At 38.7% G+C, this 27,320-nt stretch overlaps 1 protein-coding gene and 1 pseudogene across 1 annotated transcript; one reads left to right on the top strand and one right to left on the bottom strand.

The window, feature by feature from the left end:
* Nucleotides 1-8,316: 8,316 nt before the first annotated feature.
* LOC104089438 (glutamyl-tRNA(Gln) amidotransferase subunit A, chloroplastic/mitochondrial-like) lies at nt 8,317-14,040 on the bottom strand (annotated as a pseudogene).
* A 6,882-nt stretch (nt 14,041-20,922) lies between these two features.
* Nucleotides 20,923-21,799, top strand: LOC138896796 (nuclear matrix constituent protein 1b-like). The gene is made up of 3 exons (XM_070182126.1): nt 20,923-21,036; nt 21,116-21,307; nt 21,380-21,799. Exons 1-3 carry the CDS (start codon nt 20,923-20,925, stop codon nt 21,797-21,799), a joined length of 726 nt encoding a protein of 241 aa, XP_070038227.1.
* Nucleotides 21,800-27,320: the final 5,521 nt, after the last annotated feature.

Raw genomic sequence — 27,320 nt, 5'->3', positions numbered from 1 at the left:
CTGGATGGATAGAGTGGCGGGAGTTATGAGCCTCTTCGAGAATCAACTGCTTCACATTACCTACCACGGGGATACACAATCTACCATGTCGACGTAACACACCTTCACTTTCAATAGCAAAATGAATTAACACCACCATTCTGCACTTGATCTCGGAGTTTAGCAAGATGGGAATCTTCAAATTGACGAGCCTTGACTTGTCCAACCAAGGATGATTGTGCTACCAAACCCGCAAGTAATCTGCCCGGCAATGTATGATCAATACGCACTCCTCGATTGGCCAACGCTTGAATATCTATAACCATAAGTCGTTCTTCAGTAGTAAATCGGGCCAAGCTACCCATAGACTTTCTATTCAAGGCGTCTGCCACCACATTCGCCTTCCCGGGATGATATAAAATAGTAAGATCATAATCTTTAAGTAATTCTAACCACCGTCTCTGTCTCAGATTTAGATCTCTTTGCTTGAGTATATATTACAGACTCTTTTTATCAGTATAGATTTCACACGGCTCACCATAAAGATAGTGACACCAGATCTTAAGTGCAAATACGATCGCAGCTAATTCCAAGTCATGAGTTGGATAATTCTTTTCATGGTTCTTTAGCTGTCGAGAAGAATAATCTACTACCTTGCCATTCTGCATCAGCACACAACCCAAACTGACTCGAGAGGCATCACAATAAATAGTAAAAAACCCTACACCTGTAGGTAGTGTCAAAATCGGAGTTGTAGTCAACGCGGTCTTCAATTTCTAAAAACTTTCTTCACACTCATTTGACCACTGAAATGCAACACCTTTCTGAGTCAATCGAGTCAATGAAGTGGATATCTTTGAGAAACCCTCAACAAACCTTCTATAATATCCGGTTAGGCCTAAGAAGCTATGTATCTCTGTAGGAGTAGTGGGTCGAGGCCAATATCGAACTGCCTCTATCTTCTTTGGATCAACTTGAATCCCATCTCGTGACATCACATGTCCCAAAAAGGAAACTGTATCCAACCAAAATTCACACTTTGAGAACTTGGAATAAAGCTTTCGCTCCCTAAGTGTTTGTAGCACAACTCTCAAGTGTTGTTCATGTTCTGCCTCACTTCGAGAGTAGACCAAAATGTCATCAATAAATACAATCACAAAATGATCTAAGAATGGCCTATTCATGAGGTCCATATATGTTGCGGGGGCATTAGTAAGCCCGAAGGACATCATAATAAATTCAAAAATGCTTGTTCCTGGTCCAAAACGTTGTCTTGGCTATATCCTCGGTCTTAATTCTCGGCTGATGGTAACCCGATCTCAAGTCAATCTTTGAAAAGTGAGTTGCACCCTGTAGCTGGTCGAATAGATCATCAATACATGATATCGGATATTTATTCTTGATCGTCACCTTATTTAGCTGTATGTAATCAATACATATTCTCATCGTGCCATCTTTCTTTTTAACAAATAACACAGGTGCACTCCAAGGCGACACACTGGGCCTGATCAATCCCTTATCAAGTAGCTCTTGAAGTTGAACCTTTAATTCTCTCAACTCCGCTAGAGCCATACGGTATGGAGGAATAGAGATAGGTTGAATTCCTGGCACCAAATCAATATTGAACTCAATTTCTCTTGTCGGAGGTAGCCCGGGTAAATCTTCTGGAAATGCATCAGCAAATTCTCGAACCACTGGAACCCTATCAATAGTAACATCTTCCAAGTGCGTATCATGAAAAGTAGCAATAAAACCCAAACACCCATTATTAATCATTCGACGTGCTTTTACATGGGATATTATCTTTCCCTGAGTCAGAGGAGTTATGCCTTTCCACACTAAACATGATTCTCCAGGAAAATCAAAACGTATAAGCTTGGAATGATAATCAACTGAAGCATAACATGACGCTAACCAATCTATACTCATAATTACATCAAAGTCAGACATAGGCAATACTAGTAGATCAACTACGGTTTCCCTGCCCTGAATAAATATCACACAGTCTCTATAGACTCTATCCATAAATATAGTCTCCCCCACTGGGGTCATCACAATATAAGGCACATTAAGAGACTCAACTTCTCGCTCTAAGTATATGGAAAAAGATGGAGATACATATGAATACGTAGAACCAGGATCAATAAGAGCGTAAGCCCCATAAGAACTGATAGTGATAATACTTGTGACTACTGCATTAGATGCCTCGGCATCCTGTCTGGCCATAGCAAAGAATCTCGGCGATCCACCCGCTCCCTGAGTAGCCTGTGTACCCTGTCAACCTTGTCCATGAGCAACCTGCGGAGCGGCTCTAGCTGGCTGAGTCTGAGTCTGTGTACCTGTAAATATTCTCTGCGGATGTGGAGTAGCATGGTTAGTAGCAGAATATCCTCTAGGACAATACTTAGCAATATGTACTTTTTGACCACAAGTAAAACAAGCCACATATGTTCCAAAACAACAACCATCTGTTCCAAAACAAGCCCCTCGGATGTTCACCTGACTGATATGAGCCATTATCCTTCCTCTGTATCTGTTGTTGCCCCTATTTAGCTGGATAAGCACTCCTAGAAGACTGCACCACTGACTCTGACGGAGCAGGTCTGGACTGTCCACGATTAAAACCACTCTTGCCCCCAGATAGAGCGCTACGAGCCCTTTTGCTTTCTCGCTCGGTCTTGTCCCTCTCTTGATAAGACTCATAACGGAGAGCAGTATCCACTACCTCTTCGTACAAACCACCTCGAACATCCCTAACCACAGGACCCCGATAACGATGCTCAAGCCCATCCACGAACCTCCTCACCTTCTCATGCTCATCTGCAACTAGAAAAGGTGCATAACTAGCTAAGTCAGTGAACTTAGCCTCATACTCTGTAACCGTCATACTGCCCTGGCGCAGTTGCTCGAACTGACGTCTCATGTCGTCTCGCCTACTCAGTGGAACAAACCTATCCATAAACATAGCTGAAAACTTTGACCAAGTAATAGGTGGCAACCCTGCTCGTCCACCTCTCTGAACTGAATTCCACCATGACTCTGTAGATCCTGAAAATAGAAAAATGGCAAATTCCACCCCTCGAGTCTCCTTCTGCCCCAAAGTAGATAGTATCTTCTCACAACGTTGAATGAACTTCTGGGCTCAATAAAAGCATGTGTAGCATCGAACTCTGGTGGCTTAAGATCCATGAAATTCTTAAGATCCTTAGACTGCCCTGTATTTGCAACTGGCTGAACGACCTGCTGAGGGGCCATCTGAGGAGCTGCAACATTCAGCTGAACCTGTGTTTGCGCCTGTGAAGTAGTCTGGGGAGCTGGAAGTCCACCTTGAGTAGGCACTAACGCCTCTAACACATTCAACAACCTCACCACTTCATTTGCATGTAAGGTAACAGTAGGCACATCAACTAGGACTGGTGGTGGAGCATCATGAACCACTTGTTCTTGCACTCGATCTGGCATAGTAGCTTGGGATTGACCCGTGTTCACAACTTTAGGCTGAGGAGCGGCCTGTCTACTAGTCAAAGCTCTAGTCTGATGAGCTCCAACTTGACCACCACCTCGGGAAGTACCACGTCCAGCACCACGTCTAGCAGATAAGGGTGTGCGTGTCCTAGCCATCTACGAAAGAAACAATCCAAAGTCAAACTCAAGTTATCTCAACGCACGATCAAGGAATGAAAGAAGGGAAAACATCGTAAATGCTTAGTAGCCTCAAGATCATAAGTATGGGTGCCTACATACCCATGAGCAAGACTCTACTAAACACTGCTTCATGACCCGGGACTTAAAACCTGGCTCTGATACCAACTTTGTCACGTCCCAAACTATACCCTAGACGTGACTGGCACCCAACTAACACCACCTGCCAGGCGAACCCCTTTCTCTAACATTTAACTATTTACACAAACACTGAGAGAAAAACAAAATGCAGGCCTAATAGTATTATTAATAATTTAGGAGGAAATGATTATCGCCCAATACCTTAGTCAATCGATAGAAAAAACCAACAATCACTCAAATAATAAAACTCTAGCCCAAATCTCACACTAAGACCATGGAGCATCTAACAGAGTAACATGAGTTTTATTGACGGGTACGCAAACCCCAAAGAAAAAGGAAATAACTAACACGAACTAAGTAAGTCTGAAACGAAAGCCTCCACGAACAATGTGGTGGCTCACCTCAGCAATAGGATCCATTCGAATAAACTCGCCAGCCACTAACTCTATCTCCCGCAACAATATCTGCATAGAGATGCAGGTAAGGAGTGAGTTATACGTAAATATAACCCAGTAAGATCCTCGGCCCGTCACTTTAAATACCTCTGGAACAAGTGTTAGAAAATACAAACACACTACAACACGAATGATATAGTAAATATGATAATTATACAATAACTCAATATATGTGTATCAACAGAGTTATTAAGAATTAACCAACAAGGATACCCACTAAAGGCTTATCATAATTGCAGTGAAAGAAATTTACCAACACACCTACGAGTTCACAACGGCACCACAATGCCTCAAATATGTAACAGAGCATACACAATGCTCACTAAAGCATACACAATGCCCCAAATATATCAAGAAGCATACACAATGCTAGGGTGATGTACAAAGGCATACACAATGCCCCAACATCATGGCGCACAGCCGTATCGAACTCAACATCATGGCGCACAGACGTATCGAACTCAACATCATGGCGCACAGACGTATCAAACTCAATATCATGGCGCATAGCCGTATCAAACTCAACATCATGGCGCACAGCCATATCAAACACATCATGGAACACAGCCGTATCAAACTCAACATCATAGTACACAGCCGCATCAAACTCAATATTATGGCGCACAGCCGAATCAAATTATCAATTTCAACCTCATGGCGCACAGCTGTATCAACTATAAAACAACTTATAAAATAATATTTTTTTCCATAAAATAATATTTTTACGGCTAGTCTAAGACCACCGATTCTTCCAAGCGCACACTTGTCCCAACACATGGACCGGGCAAAGAAAATACATTTTTAAAACAGATTTTAGAAAAGCATGTATCAAAGCTTAAAGTCTCACTTACCTCGCTAACAGAGAAGTTTTCCAACCTTGCAACGCCTAGAACACCAACCAAACGGCCTCAATCTGTGAAAAGCTCAGACAGTGATGGCTTTACTCGCCGCCGTTAATGGTCCTGAATGTTTCGCTTCTTCTTTTGCTCTATTTCTTCTTCTCTCTTTTTTTTTATTACGCCTTATGTTTCTTATTTTTTTTCTCTAATCCCTAGGTTACTAAAATATAGTAGCAACAAAAAAAGGGGCTTGGACTACTCCTTATTTAATAATTAGCCAAAATTAACTATATAAGCATGGTTCAAAAGTTAGCCACTAGCCACTTAATAGTACCATATCTCATATAGTAACAAAATTTCCTTCCACAACTTAATATTTGATCCCAATATTTACAAATTAAATTAGCTCTCCAATCTCCTAATTAATAAGTGTATAAAATATTTCGGATTATTACATCCAAGCACGTGGGTCCAGGGTGAAATTTAGGAATTTTACCAATTTAGGGTTGGGTAATTAATCTAATAATTTAATTTCGAATTATTGAGCATGTATTGAATAAATTATATAACATTTGGCTAGTTTCGGATTTTTCGACACCAAATTAAGGCTTTAACGTGAAATTGTGATTGGGAAGTGAACTTTGAGATGAGGTAAGTCTCTTGTCTAACCTTGTAAGAGGAAATTTACAAGGTTTGTAAAATTGTGCTCGAATTCGGACTTAGAACAAAATCTGAAAGTTTCTGTCATCTGATGTAATCGCACCTGCGGGCGAAGCAGAGCAGAAGCGAGCTCGCAGGTTCGAGCTGGGATGCGCAGAAGCGGAGGGTGCAGAAGCGGAAGAAACTTCATTGGTGCGGACTCGCACCTCCGTGTGGAGGATCGTAGAAGCGGCATTAGCCGCAGAAACGGCAGCTTGGCCGCAGAAGCGGCTTTATGAGCCGCGAGTGCGAAAGCACTAACCAGATTACAAAACAGAGGGGTTCCGACATTTTTGTCATTGTGGACATTTTCAACACGAATTTGGGCGATTTTTCAGAGAGAATTCACGGAGAAACTTGAGGTAAGTCACATGTGATCATTGTTAGTCAATAATATTGGATTATCATTGAGTATTTCGACTAGATTACATGTTTTTGATGTGAAATTAGAGGATCTGGACCTAGGAATTTCAAAATAAGAATTTGAGATTTGTAGGTCGAGTTGATGTCGGAATTTGGTAAAATTCGTATGGTTGAACTCGTGGTTGAATGGGCGTTCATATTTTGTAACTTTTGTCGGGTTCCAATGCGTGGGTCCCGCGGGCAAATTTTGGGTTAAATTTCGGATTTTTGTAGAAAATTTGTATTTTCATATGAAATTTATTCCTATAATTTGTATTGATTGAATCGAATTAATTATGACTAGATTCGAGCCAATCAGAGTCAGAAAATCGAGGAAAAGGCATACTACTTAACTAATTGAGCGTGGTTTGAGGTAAGTGACTTGTCTAACCTTGTGTGGGGGAAATTTTCCCTAGGATTGGTATTGATGTGATAATTGTAATATATTGAAAGTCGTGTACACAAGGTGACGAGTGTGTACACGGGCTAAATGTTGAAGATTATGTTTTTAAATTGTGTAGATTACTAATGCATATTAATTAAATTATTTTATCCTCTTATATTCATCAAAATTGATCTATTTTATATTCTTAAATTTGCCTGACATTTTTCCTGCTAATTGTTTTACCTGTTTAGTTGAAACTTTGTTTCTTTTATTCTGTGCATTATTTGAAGGTTGAATTTTTTTAATTTAAATATTATTAATATGAAGTATTTGACATTTTTAAATTTGGTATTGAGGCAATGTGTTAAAAGTTGTGAAAAAATATATTTTTTTGCTGAGTTATTCATTCCCGAATATTTTTGTGAGATTTTGTACTCATTGTGATTGAGTCGTGAGCTCCCTATTGTGGAAAATGTTGTTGTTGTTGATTTATTTTGGCAATTTGAAATATTTGAGCACTTGAGGTACAAATTGCGATATATTGTGATATTGATACGCATGCGGTGGTATAAGGTCTGGGTGTTGAAATGCATGCGGTGAGATAAGGGTGGCTTGATACGCGTGGCTAGTAGGGGAACTACTAGAAGTCATGCGGTATGATATGGGTGGCTAAAACGCGTGATGGTATTTCGGAAAAATATTTTCTTTAAAATTACTTCCTCCGGTCACTTTTACTTGGCATGTATACTAAAAATAGATGTTCACTTTTACTTGGCACTTTACGCATATCAAGAGAAGACAACAAATTTTTTTCTGTTTTACCCACAGTATTTATTACCATTTCAAATCATTTTCTCAAATCCAATAAAATATGCATCAATTAATATGGGTAACATGGTAAATTATATACTTCATTTATTATTTCTTAAGGGGCGTGAAAAGTCAAAACGTGTCAAATAAAAGTGATCGGAGGGAGTAAATGTGAAGGCTCCCACAGTGATATAAGAAAATGAGATAATGTGAATTTATTTATGATTTGGGACTACGAGACGGTACCTCGGGAGTGCCCTTGTGGAAATTTCTTTATGGTTGCAAATGACTTTGATTATTGTTGTGATTTTCTTAAAGTTGTAAACTTCTGTTTTCTTTTCGCGAGATATTATTTGCCTTAGTTTGTGTAATTAAAGGTGACATACTACTTACTTGATTTATTTTCATTGTTATTTTATTATTATTATATTGTTAAATATTTCACTGTGTCTTTTATTATTTCCAGTAAGGCCTGACCTGACCTCGTCACTACTTTACCGAGGTTATGCTTGACACTTACTGGGTACCGATGTAATGTACTCATACTATGCTTCTGCACATCTTTTTGTGCAGATCCAGTTACTTCCAACTAGCCCAGATATAAGTGAGCTACCTATGTACGAAGACTTCGAGATATATCTGCCAGCGTCCGCAAACTCCGGAGTCCCCTTCTATCCTTATTATGTTGCTTCCTTATTTGCATTATAGTTTAATTGCTTGCTAAAGTCTTGATTCACAATATATGCAAAGATTTATGAAAAGAATATGAAATTCATGGAAGTGAAGATGATGATAAAGATAAGATTATAAGAAGCTTTACAAAGATAAAAATTAAAGACATTGAAAGGCCAACTCTGAAAGAGCTCTTGCACATAAGAACAAGTTATATATGTATCTGATATAGGCACACTTATCCACCATCAGAAATGTTGGAGTAATACAACTTTCCAGAAAATAAAGAATATGAAATAAATGTGTTTTAAATTTATGCAAGCTAATTTACACCTAAGAAAAATGCTTTCAATAAGTTACAGTCTCCAGAATTTTGAGAGTTCTTTTGAATTCGTAATGGGCGCATACTTATACGCCAATCCTCCTAAAAACATTAAGCACAAGAATCAGTTCTTTTGTCAACAGTGGCACGAGCCCAGAAAGCTTTGGTTGAACATTTGATATGGAATGGATGCATCTGTCTTCCAATTAGCACAGAGCTTTCCACCATAGCTATTTCGCCAGTCTCTATGAAATCATTAGGTTGATTAACTGCTGCAAGTGGAAGAACACGCCTCCACAATTGTGCAAAAATTCACGACTAGCATGCCAATTCATCGGCTACTATAGGAGGAATAAAAGAGCAACCTTGCAGTGTCTGCTCAAAGATATGGCCTACTTTAAACAATTTCTCCTGCAGTCATTTTAGTAAGTAAAATATCAAGAACTTTAGCATGTAAAAGCGGGAAACAAACACACACACCCACACACACATGCGAGCATGAACAAAGAACAGCATGAAGAGAAGGAAAAGAAAAGGACATAAGACTAGAAACCATGTGAGGCAAGGTTCAAATGATTTGAAAATCTCTTCAGAACATAGACAAGGATATCCTTCACTGAACTCTAAAACTACTTGGTGTTCATATTAATTTCTAAATTCTAATCATTTTTTACTAATTCAGTTTTGCTTGTGTTAAATTCGAACATTTGTGCTACATAGTTTCCATTTCATCTTTCCTTGAGCTGAGGGTTTATCGGAAACAGCCTCTCTGTCTTCTCAAGGTAGGGGTAAGGTCCGCATACACACTACTCTCCCCAGACCCCACTTGTGGAATTACAATGAGTTTGTTGTTGATTGTTGTTGTTGTTGTGCTACATGGTTTCCAATTATTCTTTCCTATAGTCCCGTAAGGAACTGAATGTATTCAGCACTACTTTTTAAGATGCTCATGTTTAACTCGATTCCAATTTCAAGCCAAGTAGCTGTACCATCCCTCTTTCCCCCTTTCTCTAACTTTTCTAAAAAAGAGAGGTCTAAGTAAGTCAAAGTACCCCCACGCTCAAATATCCTGTTTTATCCTAAATACTGGAATACCAACTGGAAAAATTGGAGTACTGAGACCCACCTCTTCAAATGCAGCACCAATCATCTGAATACCAACAGGAAGGGCCGCAGAGCTGCTATCAACAAATCCACACGGAAGAACTAATGCTGGAAGACCAGCCAAGTTGACATTGACCTGCCGATGATAAAAAGAATCATCAGCTGAAGAGAATAGAGAATAAACTAACGATTTACATCATCAACCGACTATAGGGGGAAAAAGTTCGAAAATTACCAAGAGAAATGTAAGAAGCAACAAAATTACTTACAGTCATGATATCACCAGCATACATTGACAATGGATCGTTCTTCTTTTCACCTGTAAATGTCACGTGTCGTAGTCAGAGTTGGTGTAGCCTTTCAATAGAAGGGTCATACGGAATAAAAAGAAAGAAAAGAAAAAGATATTTAAGCAAAACTGCAAAGTAGATACATCAGTAGAAGTAAAAGCAAAAGCTAAAAAAAGCATACCAATTTTGTAAGCCGCTGATGGTGCAGCAGGTGAAATCAAAATATCATTCTCCTCTAATGCTGCCCTGAAGCTTTCCCTTACCAAAGTCCTTACCTGGAATAGAATCACTCTTTAACTTTTCGAAGAATTAAATGAACAAGAAAATACCAAAGCACTTGTAAATTGGGGTTACATAACTCATTAAAATATGAATTAGCGAGTCTAATAGATGCATCGACCAAACGTAATTGGTTCTAAATGCCACGTACACACTCGATCCAAATTCAGCTTGATAAATATTTGGAGTTAGAACTTCACAGTCAGAGACTGACGTGTAGATTGTCTTGTATAAGCATTTAGCCAGAGACTCAAAAAATGTAATTTAAGAGGCTGAAATATTTACTTAGTTCTAATTGGCTTATATTAGTTAATTATCTTGAGCAGCATGAGAATATAAAGAAAGTGTTTGCAGTTTTAACTTTAATATAACTATGAGGACTTGGACTATTCCAAGTACATAGATGTACAACCTGCTGAGCTCGCTTGTAGTATGCATCATAATAACCAGCAGATAGAGCATATGTCCCCATTAGGATTCTCATTTTCACCTGTAAAGACATTTAATACACTCAGTCCAATAGTGTTTTCAAAAGTCACCTCATTCATGGAGAAGGGGAAGCAGGAGACCCTTTGTGAATTGTGATGTAACCATTAGAAAGCTACTTTACAAAGAAAACTTCTGTTCCTTGGTACCTCAGAACCAAAGCCTCCAGCACGGGATTCCCCATAAAGGGAGTTTAACTCATCGGCAACAACTTGTTTGCCATACCTGCATTTTGATATCACATGAAGTTACGCTAGCTCCGACACAAATCGAAAGTTAACTACTTTCTGCAGAATTTCTCCGAAGCTTATGTTTGAGTCTTCACCATGAATTTTTGGGTTTTAACATTTTGAAAACTTATCATTACTAATGTAAGGCAGTCTCCGCAATTACAACTTTTCTTTCTAAATTATGGTTGGTATCCACCTATTCTCTTAGCAAAATGGCAGTAAATTCTTAGTTCTTGCGACTGGTATGCAGTAATTAAAAAGAATATATCCGTTCGGCACTCCCACTACTTTCTGCTCTTTTTAATGGTAAGACTAACGAGATACTTAGTTAGTCTCCTTCAATTTGGCTTCCAAAACAGAGGATTAGAGCTGAGGAATCCTAAAAGATATCTAAAAATTGAGGATTGAAAATAGTACTGCCGTTATGTATTTCTATTTGCTCCGAGGAATGGAAAGGAAAGTTCAGATGGAAAAAAATTCTTTAATGCATCACCTGATACCATCGTAACGGGACAAATTTGAAGAAGATTCAGAAGAAGCAAGGATATAGTAAGCTGGCAATCCTAGAGAGAAGGATGGCAATGAGACCTGCAAAAATAAAAATTAACAACTAATTTCAAATAAGGAACGCCACAGAATATGGTAACTCAGCACGAGGTTCTTAACTATTGAAAAATGAAGAATACCTCGGTGACAGTGCATCCTAGTTCTTCAAGATGACTAGCAGCACCACGGATTGAAGTAATTACTTCCGGGTCAACTCCATCTTCAATGGTTTCTCGGATCAGACCAACTCTCAATCCTTTCAGAGGTTTGGAGTCCAAATGATCTCTCGCAATAAATTGGGAAGCAAAGTCGGGAACTTCCTGAAGAGTAATATTGCCAAATAGTTAAAGCAAACCTCTAAACATATACTGCTAGCAGACCGTATAGCCATGTGGCTGTTTATATCAGAAGGAAATACCAACAAGCTCTTATTAGACTTGAATCAGATTACATTACTCCCTTGCCCCAACCACTCATTAATAACATAGAAATCACTCTTTGTGACATTGTATGCCAAACTCTTCATATTCATAACAAGCATACAAGATCAAGTGTATTCAATAAATAAAACTTAATAGAGGAGATTCTTTTCCCCTTTCTAAAATAGAAAAACATAGCATACCTGAGGCAAATACAAGGAGTCATGAACTAAAGAACATGTACAGAAAGCTTACTCGCTTGCTACTTGTTGCGTCATACTTGTCATGACCAGATATTGCATGAAGGAGAATGCCTGCATCAGCAACTGATGAGCCAAAACAACCGATAACATCCAGAGATGAAGCATACGCCACAAGTCCATATCTTGAGACACGCCCATACGTTGGCTTCAGACCAACAACACCACAGAAAGATGCTGGTTGCCTAACACTTCCACCAGTATCACTTCCCAATGATACCATACATTGTCTAGCAGAAACAGCTGCAGCTGAGACCCCTGATGAACCACCTGGTACACGGGACAAATCCTAAGGATTTGCTGTCACCTGATAATACCAAGATGCATCACCTGAGTGAACCATGTAAAGTTACAAATTGAACTCTTTAGAGCAAATTCTTCCAACTACACTTATGTCACTCATTACTACCTGAGAATATGAAATTGAACCTACTCGTATAATTAACATGGTAGAGCATTCACTCTATCCCTTCTAATGCATACACCTTGATTCAGAACCCCAAAACAAAATGAGGCTGGAGAGATAAAGATGGAAAGTTTATTTAGATCAAAGGGGATAAAAAAGGAACTTGAAATTGTTTTTGTTGACGAATGAAAATTAAGTTACTCGTCTAACCTCAATTGTAGAAGTGGACCTTAGGCAGTTGGACAAGAAAACGTCCAAGTACAACTCAACTTGTTGCAAACTGTAATACAGTCCAGACAGAAAATTGCATGTTCGCCCAATTTCAAAGTTTAACTCATGGGCACTTAGAAAAGCATAGGGCTCAATTGGTTTTCTATATAGGAAAAAATAATTCCAGTAAACTTTTGCTTATTATATACAACCTTTAGTTTTCGGCATTGCATTGCTAACTCAAAATTCGTATAACTAACATATAATTTGATTTTCCGTATAAAACTTTGTGTTACTAATACTGGCATAACTTATATGGAGATCTATGTTTTATTGTGTGGGATAGAATGTGATACAAAAATATACCTACTATCAAAAGAGGATTGGGCATCTTTTGTTGAGAACCATATTTTGGTGTAGGTTCTCGTTTTTTGTTATACGCCTTGTACACGGGGTCTCCCCAATTGTTATTAAAATGTTCACCTTATCAAAAAAAAAAAAAAAAAATTTGGGAATGTTATTTTGCCATTTTGTTTTATATTTTATTGTTCATAACCGAGAAATCCCAAGAGGCCGTAGTAAACAGTTTAAATCTCGGTGGATAATGGTCTCACCCCTTTACCCTTCTCCACTTAAATTTGTTGCAAGGGTGAAACTCATGATTTAATGCCATTTATTTTGCATAAAAAAGAAATCTTGGGAATATCCATTTCTTCAGCGAATAACAATTCCTAAACTCGAGCAACTTATTGAGCCAAATGAGGATTAAATGACCATATTTTCTTTTTAGTCCGTTAAAAAAAAGAATGACCTTTTTCTAAATTTGAAAATAATTTTACTTAAACTAATTATTTTAACCTTAATAAAAAGCATCTATAGCCACATAAATACTATGGTATGTTTTCACAAGTTTCAAACGTCTTACTCCCATACAAATATTATTGCATATTTAGGACCACAAAATTTCAAAAAAACGGACCTGATTACCTGATAAGCGGAGCCTTCGGTGGTACTCCCCATACCAAACTCATCCATATTAGTTTTCCCAATAACAATGGCACCACACTTTTTCATTTTCCCAACAGCAGTAGCGTCAAATGGGGGTTTATAATTTTCCAAAATCTTGGACCCTGCAGTTGAAGGCATATCAGCCGTACAAATATTATCCTTAACCCCAACTAAAACCCCAGCAAGTGGGCCCAACTCCTCATTGTTAGCAATTTTCCTATCAATCTCTTCAGCCTCCTTCAAAACGACGTCGGATACATATAAAAAGCTCTTGAGCTGCGGTTCAGTGTGGCGTAAGCGTTGGAGAAAAGTAGTGGCGAGATCAACGGCTGTGATTTCACGAGATAAAAGGGATTTACGGTTTGTGAGGATTTGGGAAGGTGATGGGGGTAGGGTGGTGGGGGGTAGGTGGTGAGCTGGGATTGAGATGTGTGGAGGCATTTCAAAGAGAGGGAATGAAGATTAGGGAAACGGAGAAAGAAAATAAAACCTTACTAAAATAAAACTCAGTTGGAAAAAAATTAGAGAAGGAAAAAGAGTACACATGTTTAGAAATATGCTTTTTGGTTGCCTCGTTAAAAACCTTGCAAGAAAAATCCAGTGAGACTAAACCTTGGGCGTCAAAGTGCTTCTCTTACGATATTTCGAGTTGGATGAAAAGAGTAAAGTTACAATATCATATATGTTATTCGAAACTATCTTACTTTGAAAGGGGGAGTCGGTGCCAACAATCGAAAAGCTATTGGGTAAGTCGTGTGGCGCATCAAATCTTTCAAGAGAAAGAAAGTGCCCTTCAGAAAGGAAGAAGAAGCGTAGAAATCAAACTCCTCGGGTGCGTCTGCGCTCAGTCTCTGTCTGACGGCCCATTACCTAAATCTCAATCTAGCTTCAAAGGGTAGCTTTCTTTCTGGTCTGACGGCCTCTTCTTCGTCTAATCATTATACTTGCAGCAAGAAAGGGGCTTTGGAAAGATAGTTCGCCAGGTCTGTCTATTTGTATACATTGGCAAGAGAAGCCTAGGTACCCATTCGCCGGAGTGAGGTTTGAAGATGCTCGAGCGAAGCGAGAGGAAGGAACAAAGTAACTCGACCGTAAGGGAGAGCATCTTCCTCCCTCGAATATTTATCTTTGTCTCCCCCTGATGAGAGCATCAATTCAAATTCTTGAGCCGCCGCATCCCAATCTTATATACCAACTTCTTGAAGGTTGACGTCAGTAGAGATTTGGTGAACAAATCAGTCATATTGTCACTTGAGTGAATATGTTGTGCCTTGAAATAATCATTCTTGTATATGTGTAATGCCTTCATATAGTGTCGTGGAATAGCCTTTTCAATATCTCCATGGAGGTATTCTCACTATCACATTATCATACTTATAGTTATAACAAAATACGTATGTGCACAAATTGCACTTAGGATGTGGTACTTCAGGATCAAGAATTGTATATGCTTTAAGCGATTTAAATTCTTCAGGGATTGTCATAAGTTAAGTTATATAAGCCATATACATGGACTTTAGGTTTACATTTTCATGTCATGCCAGGCTTATAAGATATATGAAGGTGACTGCACACACCATTGACTTTATACTTTCGAATGTTCGAACTACATGTCCAAAACTACATATCTTTCACATGAAACCAATAATATTCGAACTTTGTCTCTTCCATTTTGTCAATATTTTTGTGTCGACAGACTTAAGATCCTCATCTATACTTAGTGCTATCATAGATATTGACGACGAACGTTTTATATTGGTTCCAATATTTGTTTCATAAATACATAACATAAAAATCTCTTCATTCATATTTTCATGTACCTGAACCTCTTCTTAGATTTTATGAAGTGTTATTTCATGTGATCTTCTAGATCACTTGCCTCCTTATTATGATCATTTTGAACATTTGCTCATCTTATTTATCAAGAATTTTATTTGAAACTGATTTGTCTATACGCTTTACGCGTACCATAGACTTTGTCCTTCTAGGACTTATTCTAATAAGTGCATTTGAAGCGAGAATATAATTACTTTCTTTGGGTCAGTAAATGTGTCTGGCATGCTTTACATTATAATGCAGATGAATTATCTTTCTATAAACTTCAAGTTCATATTATCTTATTTGAAGATCTAGATGTAAAAATGATAATTCATTCCACGTAACTTTTTCTCAACTGTTTATCATGTCTCCCCCTCATGTTAGGAAAACTAACTTGCTTCATCAATTTTTGGAAACCCACATTTGTGCATTATGGTGTTAATCAAAATATATACCGCGTATCAATAATAATAAGATGAAATTATTTGGTTCATAACATTGAACCACTTATGAGGGGAGAATGTAATATACTTTCGTATATAACGAATATCAAGCTGATATAGATAACTTTGTTTTCATAATTAATAGTTTAGCTATTAAGTGGAGGCACTCAATAAATTATTTTGCTAAACCAACTGTGATGTAAACCAATTTACCAAGATGAATTGTCTAGAATAGAAAATCTGAAAATTATGATCCAAATTAAATTATTGAGCAAGTTACTTCACACACACTAGGTTGCGAGTTAATAATAAATTCACATGTAACTATCTCATAGATGCATCTTTAAAAGGTTTACATGGCAGGTGAATGAGCTAATATTCACATTTAATAAATTCCAGAACTCAAGGAATTTAAACCCAATTTTAGTTGGTATAATAATCGCGAGAACAAGCAACACTAGAGAATTCATAAAGAATCTTCTTCAACACTTACCCATGTGAATTCTCATTTATTTTGCACATCATACTTAAATCAAGATTGTTCAACAGGCCATGCCTGATAAAGCTATATGTATTAGTAAACTCCACGATTACTTCATGACATGTGCAATTATTAATTAAACTCCCAGTTTACTATGACATAGGTTTTTATATCAATAAACATCCATTTGACCGTGTCATATAATTTCACCATATTTTTTTAGTTATGTAGTACAAATCAGGCAATAAAGCGGGTAGTTTTTTTATATACATATTATCTTGCCACAGTGTAGTAATATAAAGATATTAAATATTCTCATTATTTATAGTCTCAATATAACCAACCGCTTTCGCGAATACTTTAGAAACTTAATAAGTTTCTTTAAGACTTACTACAACACAATGTCTTGTTGATAATCAATTTTATTCTTCAAAAATAGTAATAATTGGCTCTTCCAGAGCTCTCAATTAATTGTGTACTACCATATATTTATCAACATCTATATGGTAAATATCTCTTTTAAAGAAAATATTATACCATTATGATCATGGTCAATATTATATGTTAGATCAGTTTGTTACATTACTATTATCCTTTAATAGACAAAATATTTTGGTGTACAATAGGTACGTGACCAATGACCATTCATGCCGTAATAATGATATTATTTTTTTATTTCATCTCAAACCCCATTCTGGAGGTGAGTGTGGTATATTCACTACCACTAGCACGCTCATATTCTTCCAAGAATGAACATGTATTCATAAATCACTTGTTGTCACATTCACATCGTGAATAGACCATAATCATCTATATGTGTTTTACAAAATCACATGTCAAATCGATGACAAACATTACTTTCACAAAGTGAAGGATTATTTTATGAATCCTTATTATTCTCATTACCACAATGATAACGATTATAATTTCGTATATTGTCAAGTCTGCATCCATTGTTACCTTCACGGTAACAATCTTGTCTTCTTTCAGACTTATTACATATTGCTACCACATTCTCTTAAAGGAACGAGAATGAAGCAAATTCAATGTCACGAGTTTCCACTTCTTCTGCTCATAATCATACATGAATTTGATCACGACAAGACATAGAAATTTTACCACTTCGGGTTGTTAGAATTTCTCACAAACTCTATTAGAGTTATAATCAAATTTATGTTCTTTTCTTGTATTTAAAATCAAATTATAGATTTTCAAGAATTTAAAAGAGAAAAATAAGGAAAAATACTTACCTTAAATTCAGAATTTATTCCTAAAGGAAGTTCATGGAACAATTGACAATCACTATGCTCAATATTATGTATAAGTTGAGCACAACGCATGTATTCCGAAGCTTGGTGACCAAAGTAGATGCCTCTACTCAATTAGTTAGAGTTTCGTGCTGATAACGTGTTATAAAATAATAAAAGAAGAAGAAGAGTTACAGAGAAAAGTAGAAAGAAAATTTTATTGATTTGAGATGAATTACAATAGAATAAAATCCCTTTATTTATAGAGAAAAACTGAAAAAGTGACTTAGCCACAGAGTAACAAATCCTAAAATCTCTCTAAAATATATACATTCACCTTAAATAGAATTCTATTTATAATAAGTCACATTTAGTAAGAAATAAAGTGGTAAACTAAAAGAAAAAGTTCTTCAAAATGAGACTTTTCGACGGGAATGATTAGTCGGATCCAAACCAAACATTGAATAGGAAACTAGAAAGAGTTTCCCAAAATGAGACTTCTCGACAAGAATGATTAGTTGGACCCTAAAGCTAAATACCAGAGCGAATGAGAAAATATATATTTTTTCAATAATGAGACTTCTCGACGCGAATGTCTAGTCTGATTGAAAAGCTGTTATTGGACCCTAAATGGAAAACTAAATAAATTTTGCAAAATGAGGCTTTTAAATGATAATTAGTCGGACTTCAAAGTTGATGCTGGACGCCAAATGAAAAACTAAAAAAATATCCATTGAAAAACTCTATATAACTAGTTAACTACGAGGAAAAAGAAACTAAGTTGTTTACCCGAAAAATCGGATAGAGTTGAATTTTGTAAGTAGTTCTAAGGATATGTGGTATAACTTGATACAAATCGTAAAAAGAAATAGAAATATACAATTTTGACTATATGAATGAAAGATAAAAATGGTTGAAAGGAGGAAAATGAAAGAACTAAATAAGATAAAGTAAAATGAGCTCAAGGAGTTGATCTTTCAATATGAGAACTAGTTTTTTTGTTACAATGTGTCAATCCTCATGCTTACAACAATCATCCTCTTTATAGTAGAGGAATCCTACTTTGGATATAATAAAAAATACATAGTGGGGAACCCATGATGAATTAGTTTTTTCCTAATTCCCACCAGGATTCTCTCCCCTAGTGCGGTTGCAATGGCTCTTGTCTGTGAGGTCGATACTTACTCGAGCTCGGTATTGACTCGAGCCCTCGGCCTTGACTCGAGCTCGATTCTGACTCGGAGTTTGGATATTCAGGTTGGTGTTGGTCAGTCTATGCATCTTTGACAATTTCGCTTCGCCTCGTAGTTCGATTTGGATATGAGCTCGATAATGATACCGAACTTGTCATTGATCGATCTTAGAGCTCGAAGCTTGACGTCCTTACTTCGGACCTCGATATGACATTACGCAGATATCCTTCGATCGAAGTATTATCATCTCGACCAGTCTGTATGACGGGCTAATCAGTTTTGACCGTATATAGATAGTCCCCTCGTTTCTCGGGAAGGATGTAACGGGAAACGATATGATTTTCGAATGGTACAATTAGATATACACTGACGTTTGCATCGAGTTCGATCGTGACGTACGTGATAGTTGTCCCGTCAGTTCCGGTTATCGAGGCATTTAATGTATATCAGACGATGGTCGGCCATTACCGATATTGAACTGCCACCGCTTAGCCTATAAATATCCCTTTTTTCTACCATTAATCACTTTTACATCCTTTGATCTCAAAAAATTTCTAAGCATTTTCTCATACTTTCTGAATTCATTTGAATGTGAAATTTTCCTTTTGTGGTTTTAGCTATAAAATCTTTCTTTGAAACACCATATATTCTTTATTTATTTCTTCTAAATTCAATGACAATGGTGAAAACATCAAAAACCGTTCCTAAAAAAGAAGAGGCTTCTTCTTCATAGCCTGCCGCCGATAAAACACCGGTGGAGACACGGCCAGAGGAGTGTGTTCCCAAAACATGTCTTCTCACCTTAGATTTCAAGCTCGACAAAGGCACGTTGGTTCCCGGTCGGTGTAACCTGGTATCGAGATATTTATGCTCGATAACCAAAATGCAACGTGCACAGTTGAAGACAGATTGCAACTGGGACAATAAGGAAGTGGTGATTCCGGCTTCCGACGGAGATATTACCTACCCATTTACGTTAGGATCTTTTGACCCTGTTATTATCGACTTCTGTCGTCAATACCGAATAACTCTAGGCCAGATTCATCCTTCCTTTTGGCGGATCATTATTCTGGTCCGTTTCATTGCAAACAAGATCGAGGGGATGCTTTTCACCCTCGATCATATTATTAGATTGTATAGTCCCCGCCTCTTTCGAGGCGGATTAATAAAACTGCAACGCCGGGCTACCAAGGTTTTGTTCTCGAGCATAGACGAGGACAAGGATCGAGGTTGGATGAGCAGGTTCATTCGAGTGAAGACTTCGGACCTGATCCCAGCCGAAAAGATGTCGTTCCCCGAAGAGTGGAATATGAATCGTGAGTGTAATTTTACTGTTTTATTCCCTATCGCATTGTCTCTTTGTTTCTTTTCTTGCCGATATCTCTTTTGTGATGCAACAGTTCCTTGGATGCCCGGTGCCATTCCCAACCTTAAAAGCTAGGTACAGGCTCTGACTTCAAACTCCACATACGCCGAACGTTCATGGCGTGATCTGGCAAAGGGCCGATGGGAGGCTAAAAGTCATAGTAAGTCTATTTCTCATGTCTTTGAGAGTTCGAACGAAATGGTTTCCTTATACTCAACCAATTTCCTTGTGTGTAGGCCTGGGCAGAGACGCGGTTTTGAGTCCCATGCCCGGTGAGGAAGAGACCTTGGTCCCGTTTTCCAAACCGGTGAGGGGGAATAAGAGAAAAAGGGCCTCTACTTCCAAAAATCCAAAACCGAAGACAAGGTCGACTCGTAAGTCGAAGAAGAATATCATCCCTTTGACCTTAGAATCAGTTCAGTGCCTAAGAGATGAAGATGAGGAAGAAGAAGGTGAGGGGTTCGTACTGGTGGCCCGAGTGAAGAAAACCACAGATGCTCCACAGACGGCTGGATCGATGGTGGTTTAAACGGCTCCACCTCGAACTGAGGATATATTGGAGAAAGATTCAGGCAGAGTCCCCGAGTCGTTGGAGATTGAGGATGTTTACCATCGAAGCCAACATATGGGGAATATATCTGAAGGGCCTGTCCCTGAATCTCTTTGAACTGAAGAGAACGCCCTAAGTGACTTACTTGGGGCAGTAGCAATCGAAGATTCAATCACCTTTCCTGCTTTTTCTAAGGGGGCAATTCGGGAAGCCCAATCTTTGGGGGACCTCGAACTAGACATGCCTCATGAGGGAGATTATCCTTTTTGTGGTCTATTTACCGGTGTCGAGGATGTTTCCGACAGTAGTGATGCATCAGATCTTTTTCATGGAGTGCAACACGCTTTGAATCAGGTAAGTCTTAAATTATTTTTTTGGTATTATCTCTAATGTCTGTTTCTCTTTTCTCACTTCGTTCCTTCTTCCTTCATAGGTCGTGGCAGCTCATCGAGAAGCATGTTCTCGATCTCGAGTTGAGCTGCATCGATACAATGTCGACCTCCAATGGGTTACGGAGGAGAGGAATTCCCTTAAACGCTTCTTAGGGAAAATGGGGGAGGTAATCAAGGACCTCCGAGCTGAGTTGACTAAAGCTCACCAAGATCAAACCGATCTGTCCGAGCAGGTAATGATACTATTAAAAGCCTATGGGCTCGATACTGGAATGATGGCTAATCTTTCGGTCTCACAGCTATAGCAGAAGCTTGAATTGATCGGGAAACTCCATGAGGAGGTCGATGTGATAAAGGCGGAGTCCTTAATATGGAAAAGAAATATGGACCGCTTTACTGCAGAGAAAGAGGCTGCTCGAGCCCAATTGTCATCGGCCGAAAGTCAACTTCAAAGACTGAAGGAGAAAAGATTGGTTCAAGGAAGGAAAACGGAGGAGCTTGAGGTTCGGTTGGCCTCTGAACTTGCCAAGACTGAAAAAACAAAGGCCGATGTAGACACATTTGTGGTTGTTTATCGAGCTGATGTTGAAGCCGCTCAGTCACATGCGAGAGAGGTTACCGATACCACTGGAACTCGAGCACATTGGATCTCCAAATTTGCCAAATGCCAATCTCGGAGGGAAACCCTCGAGGAGATCCATGCTCGGGGCTTCAATATTTCTTAAGAGATAACAAAGGCAAGAGAGCTTGAAGCTGATGTTGAGGCCTTGGCCTTCGATGATGATGACGATGATGGCGATGACGACGATGATGGGAGCAAGAGTGGGTCTCATATTGGGGAGGATCCCGATGGAGAAAAGATTGCTCCCGTAGATAATTGGGTTCTTTTTTGATATTTTTGTGTAAGGCGTTGATCAGTTATTTCGTAAATATCATTGTGTTTATAAAGGTCTTTTCTTTTCCCAGCTTGTCTCCATTTTCATTCTTCTGCCTAGTGAAGATTTTGTTTACTTGTGCCTTATGAAAATGTTCATAAGTTTGAGGCTTTAGGAAATTTTGATTGAATTCGGTCTTTGTAGCCTTTATAACTGAGTGAGTATTTGCTCGAACTCGAAGTAAGATAGACCTTAGGCTTAAAAGTCGAGTGAGTGATTGCTCGAACTCGAAGTAAGATAGCATGTAGGCTTAATGGTCGAGTGAGTGATTGTTCGAACTTGAAGTAAGATAGCCCATAGGCTTAATGGTCGAGTGAGTGATTGCTCAAACTCGAAGTAAGATAGCCCGTAGGCTTAATGGTTGAGTGAGTGATTGCTCGAACTCGAAGTAAGATAGCTCGTAGGCTTAATGGTCGGGTGATCGATTGTTCGAACTCGAAGTAAGATAGCTCGTAGGCTTAATTGTCGAGTGAGTGATTGCTCGAACTCGAAGTAAGATAGCACGTAGGCTTAATGGTCGAGTGAGCGATTGCTCGAACTCGAAGTAAGATAGACCGTAGGCTTAATGGTCGAGTGAGCGATTGCTCGAACTCTAAGTAAGATAGCCCATAGGCTTGTTTGAATCATGAAGCAGAACAAATTTTTCAAAATACGAGGTATCGGTAAATATGAAGTTTCCCTTTATAAGTCATTATACATGTGCTCGTGCTCGAGCGAAACTATGCAGGCATGGTTCGTTTTGACCATTTGGCCCTTACACTTTTTCCCTATAGAGACCCTGCTTGACATTAATTTGATATAAAAAACTATTTTGTACTGAACTTGATTTACTTTACGGGTAAAGCCTTCCAGTATTTGAGGTTGATCGTAAAGAAGCCTCGGATACTTTTGAACTGTCCTCAGGTAGCACATGGTTGTTGCCTCATTAAAAACCTCACCGGAAAAACCCATTAGGGATAAAAGCGATCTAAGGGAAAAAGAGTGCAATACGTACTTTAAAACTTGAGGTCTCGACATCTTAGGTTGAACTTATCCAATGAGTTAGCGTCGAATATGTATATATGGAAAAAGAAAAGAGAGAATCATACCTTTAGCAATAATATCGTTTGAGAAGTGATATGTTCCAGTTGTTCGATAATGGTTCGCCATCCATCGTTCCGAGTTTATAAGACCCCTTTCCGACTATATCGAGGACTTGATAGGGTCCTTCCCCATTTGGGCTGAGCTTCCCTTCATTAGGATCTCGAGTATTGATGGTGACCTTCCTTAGGACTAAGTTCCCGACCCTGAAGTGGCGGAGGTTGGTTCTTCTATTGTAGTACCTTTTGATTCGTTGCTTTTGCGCAACCATTCGAACAAGTGCTGCTTCTCGTTTTTCATCTAATAATTCGAGGCTAGTATTCATTGCCTCACGGTTTGATTCCACTGATGTATGTCAAAACCTTGCGCTGGGTTCTCCGACTGGAATTAAGGCTTCGGAACCATACACTAAGGAAAACGGAGTTGCTTCTATACTGGACTTCGATGTTATTCGATATGCCCAGAGGACTTCAGGCAGAATTTCTCTCCATTTCCCTTCTGGCTTCGTTCAACCTTTTCTTCAGGTTTTGGATGATAGTCTTGTTCGTTGATTCGGCTTGTCCGTTCCCACTGGGGTGATATGGTGTCGATAATATCCTTTTTATTTTATGGTCTTCGAGAAATTTTGTTATTTTACTGCCGATAAATTGTTTACCATTGTCGCATGCTATTTCTGCGGGTATCCCAAATCGACACATGATGTGATTCCAGATAGGGGTGGACGTCGGTCGGTTTGGTTCGGTTTTATAGAAGTTTTCTTCGGTTTATTCGGTTTTCGGTTTGTGATTTTAATAACCAAAATCGAACCATAATAACTTCGGTTCAACTCGGTTTATTCATGTTCGATTCGGTTTAATCGGTTCGGTTTTTCGTTTTCAAAATATATAAAAATCAAAATCTTCCTATCATTAGTTACTGAATATAGAAATTGTATAATCAATAATGTTATCACTATAAGTAAATCTGTGTATGATTTTCCTAAAAGGTGCTACTGTAATATTTACAATGTATTTGGGAATTCTATGAAGTATATCATATCTGGTTTTGACCAAATTTTCTTAATCTGTCACTGATGACTTTTAGGTTAGTCTAGCTACTAACTTCCGTGGGCACGGATTATAAAAAATAACAGTATGGGTACATACTGTAATATTACAACTCAAATTGTACAACATTTTGTCTTTCTTCGTCTTACTTCCTAAATTTTCCTTTAAACTTATCGATGGGTACATAAATCATAAATTTATAAAAGACAAGGTGAAAAAGTGCATACAGAGTGCACTAATTTGGCATCTTCTAATTTTTTGATCAAAGCGTTGAAGCTAACTTCCTTATAGCCGAACTTGGCCAAGCTTCATTAGAGTAAGGTGACAGGTTATAGGTCTGACACACCCAATGGATTGGGCTTCTTTAGGTTGAGAATTAGTTCTGGGCTTTAAGACTAAGAAAGAGTAACAGGGTAAGGGACTAAGAGTCCAAAAGTTGGTAAAAGAACTTCGGTTTTTTGGTTTAACCGAAAACCGAACCATTAAAATAGATCACCGAACCGAACACCAAACTTTTATAAACTATAAACCGCAAACCGACCGAATAAACTAAAAAAACCAAAATCGAAATTTTCGGTTCGGTCGATTTTTTCGATTCAGTCAGTATTATGCCCACCCCTAATTCCAGATAAAATCTATAACCTCTTTTTCTCTTACTTTCTCGAACGCCTATGCTTCAACCCATTTAGAGAAATAATCAGTCATGAATAAAATGAATTTAGCTTTACCTGGGGCCGATGGTAGAGGGCCGGCGATATCCATCCCTCATTTCATGAATGGCCATGGGGATAAAACTGAATGAAGTTATTCTCCGGGTTGATAGATCATCGGTGTAAACCTTTGACATTTATCACATCTTTGAAAAAACTCCTTAGTGTCCTTTTCCATGCTATCCCAGTAATATAGTGCACTGATGATTTTGTGAATCAGTGGTTCAACGCTGGAGTGGTTCCCACAAGTACCTTCATGGACCTCTCGTAAAACATAATCGGTGTCTCCTAGTCCCCAAGCATACTGACAATGGTCCATCGAACATCCTTCTGTACAATATTCCATCTTCAGCCAACGTGAATCGAGCAGCTTTGGTTCGTAGGGTCCTTGATTCTTTAGGGTTCGATGGGAGTTTTCCGCTTCCCAAATATTCAATATACTTATTTCTCCAATCCCAGGTTAAGCTTGTGGAATTTATCTCGGCATACCCTTCCTCGATTACGGATCCCGAGAGTTGAATGACAGTCCCCGAGTCGATCTCATCTTCCTCAACCGATGACCCTAAATTTGCTAGTGCATCGGCCTCACTGTTTTGTACTCGAGGCACATGTTGTAAAGTCCATTCCTTAAAATGGTGCAAAGTTACCTGTAATTTGTCCAAATACCTTTGCATTCTATCTTCTCGAACTTCGAAGGTTTTGTTTACTTGGTTCACCACCAGTAAAGAGTCACATTTGGCTTCAATGACTTCTACTCCCATGCTTTTAGCTAGCTCGAGACCTGCAATCATTGCCTCGTACTCGGCCTCATTGTTAGTTAACCTAGAAGTTTTGATAGATTTCCTAATAATGCCACCCGTGGGGGGTTTCAACACGTTGCCAAGCCCGGACCCCTTCACATTCGAAGCACCATCTGTGAAGAGGGTCCAAACCCCCGATGATGTACCTGATTTTAACAAAAGTTCTTTTTCAACTTCGGGTATGAGGGTTGGTGTGAAATTGGTCACGAAGTTCGCTCAAATTTGAGACTTGATGGCCGTACGGGGTTGATATTCGATATCGTACCCGCTGAGTTCGATGGCCCATTTGGCCAATCGGCCCGATAGTTCGGGCTTATGTAAAATAGTACGAAGTGGGTAAGTGGTTAACACGCATATGGAGTGACATTGAAAGTATGGTCTTAATTTCCTAGAAGCGCTTATCAGTGCAAGTGCCAATTTCAGTAAGTGTGGATATCTAGTCTCTGCTTCTCCTAAGGTCTGACTTACATAATAAATAGGAAATTGTGTACCTTGCTCTTCTCGAACTAGGACGCCACTTACCGCAATTTCTGATACGGCCAAGTATAAGTAAAGTTTCTCATCTGTCTTTGGAGTGTGAAGCAGTGGTGAGCTCGACAAGTATCGTTTCAATTATTCTAATGCTTGTTGGCATTCCGGGGTCCAGGCGAAATCGTTCTTCTTTTTTAGTAGAGAGAAGAATCTGTGGCTTCGATCCGACGACCTCGAAATGAATCGGCCTAAGGCAGCTATTCATGCGGTTAGCTTCTGCACTGCTTTTACACTATCCACGATGGTGATGTCTTCGACGGCCTTGATTTTATCGGGGTTGATCTCGATTCCCCGATTTGATACCATGAAGCCAAGGAATTTGCCCGAACCAACCCCGAAAGCACATTTCTCGGGGTTGAGCTTCATGTTATATTTTCTCAAAATCTCAAACGTCTCGTGCAAATGAGTTAAATGGTCCTCTACGCGCATGGACTTAACTAGCATGTCATCAATATAAACTTCCATTGATTCACCTATTTGTTTTTCGAACATCTTATTCACTAGGCGTTGGTAAGTAGCTCCTGCACTTTTTAGCCCGAAGGGCATTACATTATAACAATATGTTTCATACTTGGTGATAAATGAAGTCTTTTCTTGGTCCTCCGGGTTCATTCGAATTAGATTTTACCCGGAATAGGCATCGAGAAAAGTAAGGATCTCGTGGCCGGTTGTGGCATCTATCATGCGATCGATGTTAGGCGGTGGAAAAGAATCTTTGGGGCACGCTTTGTTTAGATCTTTATAGTCTACACACATTCTAAGTTTGTTCCCTTTTTTAGGGACTACAACTACATTGGCTAAATATTCAGGATATTTTACTTCCCGAATCGACCCTATTTTGAGAAGTTTACTTACCTCGTCCTTCACGAATGTGTGCTTTAACTCGGACTGAGGTCTTCTTTTTTGCTTCACCGGTCTGAACCTAGGGTCCAAGCTCAGTCGGTGCATTGTTATCGACAGTGGGATTCCTTTCATGTCTAAATGGGGCCAAGCAAAGCAATTTATGTTATCAATAAGGAATTGAATAAGTTTTTTCATAAGTTCGGGGGTCAATCCCGTTCCCTGGTATACCTTTCTCTTTGGAAAATATTCGATCAATATAACTTGTTCCAGCTCTTTGACCGTTGATTTGGTGGCGTCAGAA

Source organism: Nicotiana tomentosiformis, chromosome 8, assembly GCF_000390325.3.
Source record: "Nicotiana tomentosiformis chromosome 8, ASM39032v3, whole genome shotgun sequence".
In the NCBI taxonomy this organism is placed as follows: Eukaryota; Viridiplantae; Streptophyta; class Magnoliopsida; order Solanales; family Solanaceae; genus Nicotiana; species Nicotiana tomentosiformis.
Note: the sequence above shows the minus strand (reverse complement) of the source record. Positions and strands in the feature narration are given on the sequence as shown.

What these genes read in the sequence shown, in the direction of transcription:
- LOC138896796 (XM_070182126.1), top strand. Translation starts at nt 20,923, where the DNA reads ATGCCTCATGAGGGAGATTATCCTTTTTGTGGTCTATTTACCGGTGTC. An exon ending in TGCAACACGCTTTGAATCAG is followed by an intron (nt 21,037 to 21,115) that starts GTAAGTCTTAAA and finishes CTTCCTTCATAG; the next exon opens with GTCGTGGCAGCTCATCGAGA. An exon ending in AAACCGATCTGTCCGAGCAG is followed by an intron (nt 21,308 to 21,379) that starts GTAATGATACTA and finishes TCACAGCTATAG; the next exon opens with CAGAAGCTTGAATTGATCGG.